The 13,393-nt window shown below is 38.4% G+C and overlaps 1 protein-coding gene across 5 annotated transcripts in view; it reads right to left on the bottom strand.

The window, feature by feature from the left end:
* The window catches only part of UBAP2 (ubiquitin associated protein 2), an 86,214-nt gene that overhangs the window by 12,517 nt on the left and 60,304 nt on the right, over positions 1-13,393 (bottom strand). For 4 of the 5 annotated variants that reach the window (XM_042862311.1, XM_042862308.1, XM_042862309.1 and 1 more), the window contains exons 15-21: positions 12,841-13,051; positions 11,629-11,668; positions 8,163-8,346; positions 6,693-6,759; positions 5,210-5,405; positions 3,904-3,995; positions 3,470-3,520 (exon numbers count right to left, since the gene is read on the bottom strand). In XM_042862311.1, the coding sequence (XP_042718245.1) occupies positions 3,470-3,520; positions 3,904-3,995; positions 5,210-5,405; positions 6,693-6,759; positions 8,163-8,346; positions 11,629-11,668; positions 12,841-13,051 (841 nt within the window). The remainder of the gene's footprint in view (positions 1-3,469; positions 3,521-3,903; positions 3,996-5,209; positions 5,406-6,692; positions 6,760-8,162; positions 8,347-11,628; positions 11,669-12,840; positions 13,052-13,393) is intronic. The other variant, XM_042862310.1, reaches the window with a different exon arrangement.

The following is a 13,393-nucleotide window of genomic DNA, read 5'->3' as shown; positions in this document are numbered from 1 at the left end:
CGCACCTCCCACCCTCTTCCTAGTTACCTATTTATTCAACTATTTATGCAATTATTTCTCTATTTATTTATCTTAATAGCAGACTAAAGTTCACTTCTTGTAAAAATAACTAATTAAAATAATGCTTTTAGCATCTTCTTTTGCTCAACCACAAGTACTTTTTAGGGGCAACCTACATAAGGCCATTTTACTAATAATCAGCAGCCAAAAGTGAAAACTACAAACAAATAGTCAGTTCAAGCCTCATCACACACTACCTATACCCCACGCCTTTACCACAACACCTGTTGTCTGACACAGCCATACACCAACAGCAGCTCCACTAACATGAGCATACCTCAACTCTCCCCTTTACTCACCATACAGAGACACTGCTAACAGCTGCCAAAAACCCTTTGGCCATGGCTACTCATCATCTTCTTATTTAACTGAATCTATTTGTTTGCATCATATTTTTCATCTGTTAAGTATTTATAGGACAGAAATTAAAAACCTTTTTTAAAGACATTTGTCAGTAGTTTTGCTATCAGAATCAATAAAGCATCACAGGAGGAAATAAACCTCCTATGTCATGTACTCACCCACCCACCCACCCACTCACCCACCTCCACAAAGGCCTCAGGAGATCCTCAGATTCTTGTCTGTGCACAGGCTCCTGCAAGGATGGACATTCTTCCATACGTTTCAGGCCAATCCACATCTCCTGTCTGCCATTAACTTGCTAAGAACATGCCAAGGCACTGAGTAGATCTGCCAAAGATCCTACACATTCACTGAGTACTCATCTCTATCTTCTTACTTTGTTAACTGTTGTGCATATAAATTTGGACATTTTTCCTAAAATGTTTGGACATTCATTTTATTCAAGTCACATGTTCAACAGGCATAGCAATGAAATAAATGGTCAGGCAGGTGTGCCCCTTATACATTCCCAGCACCAGTCTTATTCTCCGCACCAACCTAAAACTTGCAGCCAGGGCAGCTTACTTTGTACTAGTGTCACAGAATCACAGAATTGTAGGGGTTGGAAGGGACCTCCAGAGATCATCGAGTCCAACCCCAAAGAAAAACATGAGTCACGGCTGCCCTGACTCAAAAGGTACCTCAGAGATTAGCTCCCACAGCTGTGACATACGTAGCTCCACTACTTATCAACCAAGCAACCCCAAAGAACAGTCTCTTTCTGAACACACAAACTTGAGAATTAGCCAGCCTGAAGACTGAAGAAATCATTCAGGAGTTGCAGCAGCCTATCCTGCAACCACATTTATTCCCTGATGCTCAATTCGTCTAACTCCTTTACCACTTTTCAAGAACTGAAGCTTGAAGTACCAGTGCCCATTTTCATCTCCTCTAACATTATCTTCTGCCTTTATAGGTGAAAGTAAGCTACACCATCTTTCTGACACAAATGTCCATGGAAAAATAAGGATGAAGCAGGACATAAGCATGCTCCCCCCTATCAATAACAGCAGCCAGAGGCCCAGACATGGGCTTGCAGAAGCATACATCTTTGCATTACAGTAGCACAAGGTGCCCACACTGACCACAACCTTTCAAAGCCCACAGCTCTTGCACCTCCTGCTCACCTGTTCTGTGCACACTCCTAAGCCCAGGCCAATTATTGTTTGCTCTCTTGTCTCACATTTTTTACCTGCAGTGTGCCACACCTTCCCAAATTTCCAAGACTTTTTGTTTACTGTCTTACATGAACTCAAGTCACCAGAAACATGTCACCAAAGTTCTCTTTTGTAAAGAGAGCATCTATTCTAGAATCATAAATCTACTTCTAGCACTTTCTGCAGCACAGGTTTTTTAAAAAATTATTTTTATCCAAGCATGTTCTTGCTCGTGTCTGTTGTCTGTTTCTTTACTTCACATTCATCAATTTTTTTAAAAAAATTTATTTATTTTACTTCCACAGGGTTGTCCTTGCTTTAATACTACAGCTCTTATTACCCTATTTCATTGCATGATCTCTCATTTAATACCTCCCACCTCACTCTCCATGACATATTTGCTCTATTTTCCTAGCTATCTGGTAACTTCTTCCCAGAACTGGTATCAGGTTGCCACGTCTTCATTTAGCTAGGTCTTTCCCTTTATCTCAACATGGAGTCATCCACTCACTCTGCAACTTTTCTGAGTTTCAAAAGTTTTACTAGAAAATAAAAATGATTTTCAGAAACCTTCATTACTGATCTCCAAATCACTGAATGTCAGTTACATCAGACCTCAATTTAAAATCTTCCACTGAACAACTTCCCAACAACAAAACAGCCAGTTTTCCACCATCGTTCTGTGACAGCTATGAAGCTTCTTTTGCAGCTAAATATTAGTATTTTTTCCATGGCTTTTCTTTTTCTCATTACAGGAAATATTCACCCTTTTTAACATTGCCTGTTACCTCCGTTTTTGGCTTCATTTATCTTCTCTTCTGGCAATACATTTTTCTTCCAACATACCATTAATTATCAGTTATTATCCACATTTTTTTTTCTTCCATCTCAATTCAGCTGTCAGACTGGGTTTTTTGAAACCATTTCTTTCTCAACTGCTTTCTGTCTTTCTTTTCTCTTAACCACAGCACTATCCTGTGTGCCTATCCTTCCCTTGATTTTCAGTATTTTTCTGGGACATCCTTGTACTCCAACTGGCTAACCTCCAGATTACACATGGAAAACCTGGCACTTTCTTGCACTTGGCCAAAACATTTACTCAGTAATACCTTTCCTCTTCAGATCACTGCAGTGCACTGCTCATTTTTTACCTTTATGCATATAGTGCACTGCTTCATCCTCTTACTTTTCTGAGTTACATGCTACCATCTTCACTTCAGTTTTCAGGGTGACATGTAACAACTCCTCACCTTTTCACATTCTAGGCTAAGGATCCTTATGAGTCTAACTGCCTGGAATATGAGTTTCACTCATATGTCCTTTTAATTCTGGATTCAGTTAAAACAAACTTTTTCATACCTTCCCACTTGCTGCTCATGGGTTTGTTGCCATAGTGCATACTGCAAATATGCCAGATGCTAATAGTCTTCACAATCTTTAACATGCACACAATGTTTATCAACGTGTATACTATGCCATTACAGATGTCTGTTTGTTCACTATGCCACCCCTTGCTAGGAAAAGTTCATACTCAGATTTCAATTAGAACTGATGAGATTTTACACTGTTGCTTCAATACAGTTAAAAGAATTCTAGTCAAAGCACAGACTGTGCTTCTGTATTCCATATGCAGATGGACAAATGGAACAATCGCTTTATATCAGTCTACAACATCAGGTAAAATCATTCTGGATATTAAAAAAACAGAACATGAAACAGACGGATAAGCTCTTAATCAACATTATATGAAGTAATTTGTATTGTAGAGTACTCTGTACTCTGTGTTGTACAGATGATCAACACTAAAGATCACTTGTTTATAATGGAACAAACTCAAGCTATTTACTTACCATTGGCAGCCTGGATTGAAGCATCTGGAGATCATCATAACCATAAATCTGCTTGAAGACAGATAAAAATACAACATCATTGTAACACTTTTTTTCTGACACTGATGAATTCAGGGCTTTAAACAGTTTGATCTAGATTCAGCCTCAGTTAAAGGTGTAGGGCTATATGTTGCATTGTGCAATGACAGAGCACTGTAGAACTTCCATGCAAATAGAGTAAAGTGGAGACTGAAATGTTTTGTGACTCTAATGTAGCTCAGCTAGGTCTGTACAAACAATTCTGAAGTTTTCTATTAACATCAGTGAACACCAATACATACATTTCATATTTCTTCAACATTTTCATAATTCAAAATGCCTTGGCATAGGCAGCAGCAGGTCTGGAGGGCCCACTTGCATCAAGGTTTAAGGACAAGTACAATTAAATTGCTTACTGGGTAGGCAGGTAGAAGTCCTCCAGGTCCCACAATATACTGGTTATGTAACAAGGGTGGTACACCCTGGGGCAGGTTGGGGGGAGCTTTGCCTGTAGAACCAAAATACAGACACTTAAAGAAGACCTTCAGAAAAGAAAAGGCTTCAGCACTGAAAACAAGATGGCTCGCAAGCCCTGGAGCTGCACTAGCATAGCTTTTAAAGAGCAGAACAACACAAGAATTTAATGCCACTTTATGAAATCGCCTCACATCCACACATAAAGGAAGGAAAAGCACAACTACTTTAGACTTAAAACAGTCCCATCAGAGAACGGTCCAATTTTGTTGTTCAGCTAGGCAGAACTACAGGACAGAAGTTCCCACAATCCTTAAGGTCTCTCCTGAAGATAAGAATTTAGGCAATGTTCTTGATCTGAACATAAATTCTTTCACTTTCTGCTGTCAGTATGTTCCCCTTTTGCTGCCAGCAATGGACTGGTAAGCATTAAATGCTGCCAGTGTACTTTTTGTGAGGGACTTGTAACAGCTGAGAAAAGCAAAGAGAAGACTGAGACAGTTTCAGTTGCCTCCATGAAGCAGAGGGTAAAAGAAGGCACTTTAGTCAGTCAGATGCTCCATTTACAGTGAGAATGGGAAATGAGAAATTCTCATGTATAATTTTGATTTTAATACTTAAAATTGTTCACTTCCCTCCACAGAGTTTTCCTTTAGCAAGTTAAGTTGATCACAGAAGCACCAGAGACATTGAGTATTGCTTCTACTTAAGTACAGGAAGCCTCCCCAGTTTCTCTGTCAATAGACCCTTTTTTCAATATGGTTTTGCTGTAGAAAAACCCAGACATCCATGAGATACTTCTTTCCTCCATATATGCGGCAGTAGGGTTTTGACATATGATAATCAATCCACTACAATGTATTTTTATACTGTCTAATGAATTCAAGTCACAGAGAAGTCTGAAATTAAAGCTAATGTGAACTCACAGTCAAGAGCTAATTACAACCTGGAATACAAACCAGGTAAATCTCCTAGTTCGAAACTGTAAGTCGGAATTGCTCATGTCTATTTATAAAGCTCTCTGAGGATAGAATGTGCTATATAAATGCCACACCACGCCCTAGCAAATTTGAAAAACACAGAAGCAAGCAACTTTATTTTATAAGTCAGCAAATAAAGCATGCTGAAAATGCTAGTCAAGGAGTGTGGATTTCTTAGCATAGTAGTTATTGCTGGTGAGATGCTTGACTGACAGCCCTGCAGAATGAAGTCTTCTGTCTATCCATGTGATCTGTTAATACTGCGAACCTGAAGACACTAAAGGAGCTGCCCGTGTGGTAGCAGCTGGTATAGACACACTGGTAACGCTCAGGCCAAGGCTGTTTGTAGTGTTCATACTGCTTGCCATGCTGACAACCGATGATGTGGTGCTAGTGGCTGAGGTTGAAGCAGCTGAAAAGGTTGTTGAGGGCTGGAGCGAAGTTGTGTTCTCAACACTAGTGTGCTAGAAAGAAGACAAAAAGGATGAGTATCACAGAGCAAATAAACCACAGTGAAAGATATTGAGGGAAAAAAAACAACCATCTTTTAAGTAACATTAGCATATGCAAGAGAATGTTTAATAGTAAATGCATTAACTGCATAGCAAGCAAGCAACTAAGTTGCAAGCCTGTGATTTTTAAATATTCATAGAAATCCACTCTGTGAAAGTTAAATTCAAACAGCTATAAAAATCAGAAAATCCTATCACAGAATTTTAAATGTCTGTTTATTGCTTTATTTTTTGCCCTTGAGCTGCCTAATCATTTAAGCTAGTTCTTCTATTAAATAAGCTCTTATATTCTTTTAAAAGATGGCATTTGTTTTCAGAATTCAGTGCAAGGCTCTTGGGCTTTCCACAATGCACTTGTACAATTGGAAAGATTAAAATTGCAACAACCTACAACAGACTCAATGCAGTAAACAAGCAGATTAGGTACATTACAGGAACACCTGACTGTAAGGGAGTTCATGGCTTGAACCCAGCATAATACAGTGCCTTAACTTTTAAATCTGGCCACACTTGCAAAATACAGCATCATCACCACCACACAGAAGCTGTAAGCACTCATGCACATGTCCTTCCTTCCTGTTGTGTGAATTTTCAAGTTATGCATTCACTCAGGATAAAGAACACAAACTAAAACAGGCATAAAGAAAAAACACACCTTAACTGGAATAGTACAGAAGCACTCCATCACAGAGCATGGCAGTCTGACTTATGTTCGTGCAACCTCCTTCACAGCACTGTGTTCAATAACATTTGCCTTTTCTCAAAAGTATTAAATACTTACATGACAACAATGCCATGTGATAAACTCTAACACCATTTGTCACGAGGCATTGTCATGATATATATACCACTCCATCACCTGCATTTTTCCAGTTAACCTTTTTGGTGGAGATTGCTAGTACTCCACCTTTCAGACAGTTTCAAACAGACACTTTTAAAGGTTATTTTTAATAAACTTATTGCACAAGTTCTCTCATTATTCCATTTCCCCTTCCTAGCAAAAAAAAAAAACATCTTCTACAGCTGTGCAATTGGAAAGCTTCTAACAGTTATTCTCAATGAAGTACAAATCACAAGTAGTGATGACAACCTTTTCACCACTAGAGGACTAGTAGTCCTCCTATCCTGAGACAAACCTCAGTTCTGGGCATACTGGGACACAGCAAACTTTTTCTGATAATTAAGAACCTCTGGAAGTGACTATATGCTAAATATCTATTAAATACTAACAGGACTTACTGCATGTGACGTGCCTGAAGATAACACTGAGGCAGGGGAGAGGCTGCTTTGATGATTGGAAAGTGAGCTAGAAAGAAATTGCAAAGAATTAGTACAATGAATTTTTCTTAGAACAACTTACATATGTGCCTACTGCGTATACAGGGACATTTATGTACACATCCCTACAAGCAACTTCTTCTTTAGCCAATATCAAACTACCTAATGCTTAAAAGAAGATTGTACAATGATTCAGAATAAATTACACACTCTGACTAAATAGCAAATGCTTACATCAGTTCTTCGGGGCAATGGACCACAATAACCTTGGCAGTTTCACAGACTAGTTTTGCTTCAAGAATTTTAAACTGTTCTCTATTGCAGAAAATAGGACGACACCATTTCAGGCAGCAAGAAATGGTTCAGTCCAGCATACAGTTTTAAACTATTTCCTTGCTCACTTTCCCTTTCTTGTAAGAATCCCCAATCCATCACCTGACCTACAGCAGAGACTCAGACAAGTTGCAGCACAACCAAGACAGACATATTTGGAATTCAGGCAACATCCTTTCATGGCATTCAGTGTTTGCCCAACTGTTAACAACCCTCCAACTAAAATTTCTACTAACATACACAGCTTTTCAACAAGTGCAGGGATATGGGTTGTTTGGGGTTTTTTTTTCTTCTAATTTTGGTGAAGTAATTCTAGTTGGCTGACACTTATACCATTTTATTCAATATCCATTAAAAGGAAAAAAAACAAAACACCAACAGTAGTGCAAAAGAGAATCCACCACACCTCATTTGGCCTACATATGTAAAGCTGTGTTATCCCAAGAAATTAGTTTTATTACAACAACAAATAAAGTACAAATGAGAGCAATACAACCATGAAGGATCAGTATAGCTCCAGGATGTCACCTGCCTGAGAAAATAGCTCAAGTAACAGGGACAAAAAAATCAGAGACTGTAAATGAGCAGTGCTGCATAGACTCCAAGGAACACCAACGTCATATTTCAAATGTCTTAAGGAAATGACTTATTGTGTGGTGTTCTGTTGTAATTTTTCTGTCTGTATAGAATTATTTTAATTTAGAAAATTAATGAACTCTTAAAGGGATCATTTCACACATAAATTCAAGCATAAAGCAGACACTGTGGACAAAGTAGAAAAAGCAAAGTAGAAGAATCAATTCCGCTAATTTAGATTGTGATAAATTGTGATACTGAAGCAAGATCCCATTGAAACATAGAAGTGCTAAAAAGCCATGAAAATTTGATGGCAGCTGTTCCATCATTAACAGACAGCCCATATTGCCTATCTGCAAGCAAAAAAAAATCCTTGTTTCTTCTGAATCTGTCTCTAAATTATAATTCATGACAGAAAAGGGGACCTCATGGTCTGACAGCTCCTCTATGCAATCACCCTTATATACACCTCTTCCCCACAACTTCACCTCCCTTCACAGTTTACCACAACTTCCACTGTACCTGCTTAGCTGGGAGAGGGAGCTGCTGGCCAAGTCATTGGACTGAGGCAAACTGGGCAACGTTGCCACATGCTGAGATGCTGAAGGCAGAAGCGAAGTGGTTGTGGATACCACGCTAGGCAGCGAACCAGCAGAAGGTAGCGAGGGAGAAGGCTCTGTCTTAGACACTGAAACTGATGAAGTAGCTGCAATGAGTTGAAAAGAGACATTCAAACACAAATTCCAACATATCTGACTCTCAAGATGAGTTCAGAAACACAATATGTAAGTATTTTACCTTTGTTTTACAGAAATCTGACTGATAGGAGCCAGGGTCAGTATTAAATGATCTGGCTACTACTATGGAATGAAGGAATGACAATACAGTGATCAGTTTCTCTCTTTAAGCTCCTCACTTAGAATACATTTCTGATTTTCACTGGTACACTTGCTGTAAACCACAGTCCTCAGTTATCTCCCACTATCTGTACACTTGCTTTTGTTCAGAAGTTCATCCTCATTTCAAAATTCTTAGCATTAAAGTTCAATCCTTTCCATAAAGAAAAGTTGCTTGCACTCTTCAAGGTACTACAAAAATCTACTCTTATCTACAGCTCCAGCTCTTCACTTCAACCTAAAGAGCACTTCTGATGTTTGGGATTTTGATTGCTGGAGCATAAAGGCACAAATAACTAATCTGGTGTACTGATTCAAATGTGCGTTGTATTAGAATAAAAGAAGCTATAATAAAATGTCAAAGCTGACCAAAGCATTACGCACAAACAGTTGTAAATATTGTCTCACTTTATTCAATCTATATGACAGGTGGTTAGCTCCTTCTCTGAAGAAGGATAATGTACAGAATTAGCCAGCCATGCACCAAAAAAAATCTCAGAAACAGTTGTGACCCATTGTGTATGAGCCCTGCCACGACCATACCCTCACACACCACCAGAGGCCACTACCGAGTGGATCGCTGCTATTTCACAATGCTTTTGAAGTCACACAACCTGAAGTCTGAAAATACTTGTGAGTATTATTGTTGATACTGGCTTTCCCCTGAATGACCCAACTTAGTCTGCGGACCAGGTGCTGGGTAAACAGAAAGCAAGAGGTCTTGATCTTGGCAATAAGCACAACGATAGCTGACAAGAAAGAAATTTGTGTGACAAAAAAAAAAAAAAAAGCACAGTTGAGGACACAACTGTACTTACCTGACAGCTCCTGACAACATTTATATAAAAAGCAGTAAACACTACTTAAAACTCTTATACATTTGTGCCAGGATTCACTTCTTGAAATCAAAGTAGACCTCTCCAGTATGAGGGAGAGTATCACCATCTTTATTAAGACCTTTTAAATTATGCCTGAACATGATGTACAAGGAAACTGCAAGACAAACAGGACTGTCAAAATTATAATACTAAGATATTTAGTTTTGAGTTGCTAAGAGCTTAAAAAGAATGAGACCTGGAAATTAAAGAGCAGGAGCAGGTAGGACAAGGGATGAACAGCTAACAATATTAGAAGCAAATGCAGAAAACAAAAGGCCACTGCCTTAAGTGTTAACAAAAGGCAAAACAGTCTGGACACATGAAACAGATACGTGGGAGAAAACTGATCCCAGTTTATGGGCCTGAAATAGAGAAAAATAGAAGTTTCATTGAAAGGGAGCTGACACAGAAAAAGTTCAATTTAATGGCTACGGAATAACTGCAAAAATACTAGAATTTCTCTGATCACTGCTTTCCATAGGAAAAAAAAACAAACCCTGCAGTGAATTTCAAAAATCAGTTGTTAATTCTGTACATGACAAAGTTTTCTATGTTCAAAGTTGTCCTATGTATTACAGTCTTTCACAAGGCAAATCTTTGGACATGTATTCTCACTTCTGTTCACCTATATTCAACCTGACACCAATGAAATACTAATAAAATTTGTTGACCCAAATACTCAAGTTCTTTCCATGTTGTAATATAGAAAGGCTGGACTATCCAAGAAGTTTAAGGGGAAGAGAGACTAAGGAATGAAATGCTGGAATTCTAGAAGATATTAATTCAAGCTGCTGCCCTTGAAAATTTTCATAAAGCAGCATACAAAGGCCAGAAGAACAACAACTACATTTTGATTATTTTAATCCCAGTAAGAAAGCTTTAGGGGTGTGTGATTTTCACATAACACATGAGAAACAATGGTGACTGCTTATCTCTTTTGTAAGCCTTAGGGATGGAGATCTACAAAGTCATCACAAAGCACAAATGAAGGAGGGAGTCTTTCGGCAACAAGGGCAGTCCCATTTTGGTTAAGGGTTGCAGGAATGAGCTGCTTATGTTTCAGCACAGAATCCCAAAGGCCACAGTGCTCACAGTGGAACCTTTTACTTCATTAATATGAAATAAACATTAAAGTTAACATTCTTCAGTGTGCTAATGAGTTCTAAGAAGAACCTGCTAAACATGTGACTATAATACTCAACCCTCCATGCAAATGCTGTTAAACCACCACGCATGGAAGCAAACAGGTATGGCTTAAGTTCTAAGAGAAAGAAAGCATCTTGGAAGGACTCAGACAAGAGAAAGGCAGAGAAAATGAGGACTGCAGAAAATTAAGAGATAGGATGCTGAGCTCCACCAAGATGGAGGCGCTCCCTTGGTAATCACTGAGCCTCATCTCTTGGCAAAGAACAGCCGGGATACCTTGTGTTTTGCTAGCTCTATTATCATACATTAGTGCTACTACAGCTACAGCATTTATCAACAGCAATCCTAGTATGTTATGCCTGTCACTTCAATAAATCATCTGTTCTTTTTTAAAGAAACTACGAAACTGTCCAGTGAAAGCCCTTGTCTGAGGGCAGCTGGCATAAAAAAAATCAAAACTATACTATCAAAGAGATGAGGAGTGTTACAAGTAAAATACCACCCCTCAAGAAAGAAAGAATGGGCCAAGACGAAAAGAAGTGTATCAAAGCACACTGTGTTACTGTTGGTCTACTGCAAGACTGCAAGCCACCCAGCAGAGGGAGTGTGCTGGTCACTGTTATTCCCTACAGGACTGCAATTGAACAATCGAGCACTATGCTCAACAAGAATGTGACTGTTTCTTTTACTTATGCAAACTAAATGCTATGCTAGTTGCAGCTTTCCAAATAAAAATTGATTAAAAGTTAAGAAATTGTATATTAAATAGCTTCAGAAATGTTTTTAAAGGAGAAAAAGCAGTAAAGCAGCTTTTGTAATGCTTAATACTGCTCAGTGTTGCACAGTGGTTATAGATTCAACAGAGTTGCTTCCATGTTTCATTCTTCCAATAAGCAAGCAGTACATCCTGTGCAAGTACAAAATCAATTCCGATCGATTAGTCAAAAATTAAGCAGGGAGAACTATTGAAAGCCTTCAACCAGATGTCACTGCTAAAATTGCATGCATACCAAATTTCAAGGAAAGATTAGAAAGAGTCCTGTTAGCAACCACGTTCTGTAAACTTACTGTCAAGAGTTGCCTGTGTTCTAACACCACTGTGCCCGTTCTGTAAACAAAGGAGAATGAACACGTTATCTTAGAAGTATATTACACTTTTAGAATTAACCACACATGTAACATGCTTCATGCAGAATTCTATATTCATTCTAAATCGAAAGACAAGGAAGAAAACTAGTCTTTTACTCCTTTAACAAAACCACGTAAGTTCTCAAGTGCAAAGTGTCCTGAGCATACATAATCCCATACATAGCCCATACTACACACATCAGCAGGAGACTTTCCCATGTACTGTACGTTACAAACTTCAGGTTCACATCAATATGAAAGAAAGAATTGCATTAACATATAGGAAATGGTTGTGCTTTTGATCTAATGCAACTCACAATTTTAACTATCCAAGTTACACAGAGACGCCAATTTTTTTCCATTGAAAGATAAGACTCGAGAAGCACCAGTTGCTTTTTGGATAACGCTGGAGTACAGAAGTGGATAGTCTATGCTTGATCCTCACCAGTACATACGAGCTAGTGCAGAAGACAAGTGTGACTGAGCCATTACATAACAAAGGCCAGAAGTAAACAAACTTACAAACACTCACAAGTTCCTTAAATATTTAATAAATTCTCTTAAAACAAACTTACAAGAGCACCTACTCTCTTTATACGGAATAAGCATCTCCCAAGGGAGATCCTCTCTGTCTTAAGTGAGATCTCATCCCAGGTGTTTTAAAATAAAAATAAAACAGTATTAATTCCTAATGGTGTCTAAATACAACAGAAGAATAATGCTGGAGGGACCACGAACAGTTTGAGATCTATTGGCTAGGCTCCTTAAGATTCAAAAATTGATCTTTGGATAGGAACTGTCAGGTAAAAGAAAAACACCATGAATACTATATACACAGAGAGTCTCCTCTTTAAAACCTAAGTCTCAGGGAAGGATACTTAACTAGAATGTTAAATATTACCAAATAAAAGGATCAAACACCAATTTAGGATGCCAAGACCCACAAAATCAGAAGCATACACATTTTAAGTATAGCATAGCCAAATAAAGGCTACACAATAGGAAAAGAAAACACAGGTAACACAGCAGGTATTGGGAATCAAAGAAGCCACTTGGATTGGTTAGGAGTAGTAACACAGCAGGGTAATAAAAGTCTAAGAGGTATGAGAATATTTCACCTTTTTCAAAGGTTTTTTTCTGAAATTCACTCACCGTAACTGCAGCTGGAGTTGGATCTGATGGAGCCATGGAACTTTGGTACGGTATCCTACTATGCACAGAAGTCTGGTCATAGGAGGAAGTTGTTGTTACTGGGCTAGTGCTCTGGGATGAGCAGGTCAGACTGGAAGAGGTGATGGCAGAGGTTGTGTAGGTGGACTCCTGTACTGGATTGGATATTGGCAAAGAGGTATTCAAAGGATCACTGGAAAAAGTAAAAATTATTTACCAATATGGCAAATTAGATCTCAAACACCTTCATGAAAATATGAGCTCCTACACAGGAGCTGATAAAAATACAGGAGCTGATAAAAATACTTAAGTAAAATATGTAGTCAAATCCCCATTTTTTTATATTAAAAAATCATCAGTAAGTATATTCTTTCTCTGGTCCCCAGTAATCACTTCTCCAAAAACAACAGTGGGATTAACCACCGTTCACCCTCCTCCTACCAGACCAACCAAAACAAGAATTGATACAAGCAATTTACAGTCATTTTCCTCCCTCTCAAATGATAAGCAATGATCATCTTTCTTTCTTAAAAAA

Source organism: Lagopus leucura, unplaced genomic scaffold, assembly GCF_019238085.1.
Source record: "Lagopus leucura isolate 7727_CA_CO unplaced genomic scaffold, USGS_WTPT01 Super-Scaffold_650, whole genome shotgun sequence".
NCBI classification, from domain to species: Eukaryota; Metazoa; Chordata; class Aves; order Galliformes; family Phasianidae; genus Lagopus; species Lagopus leucura.
This window is presented reverse-complemented; position numbering and strand designations above follow the sequence as displayed.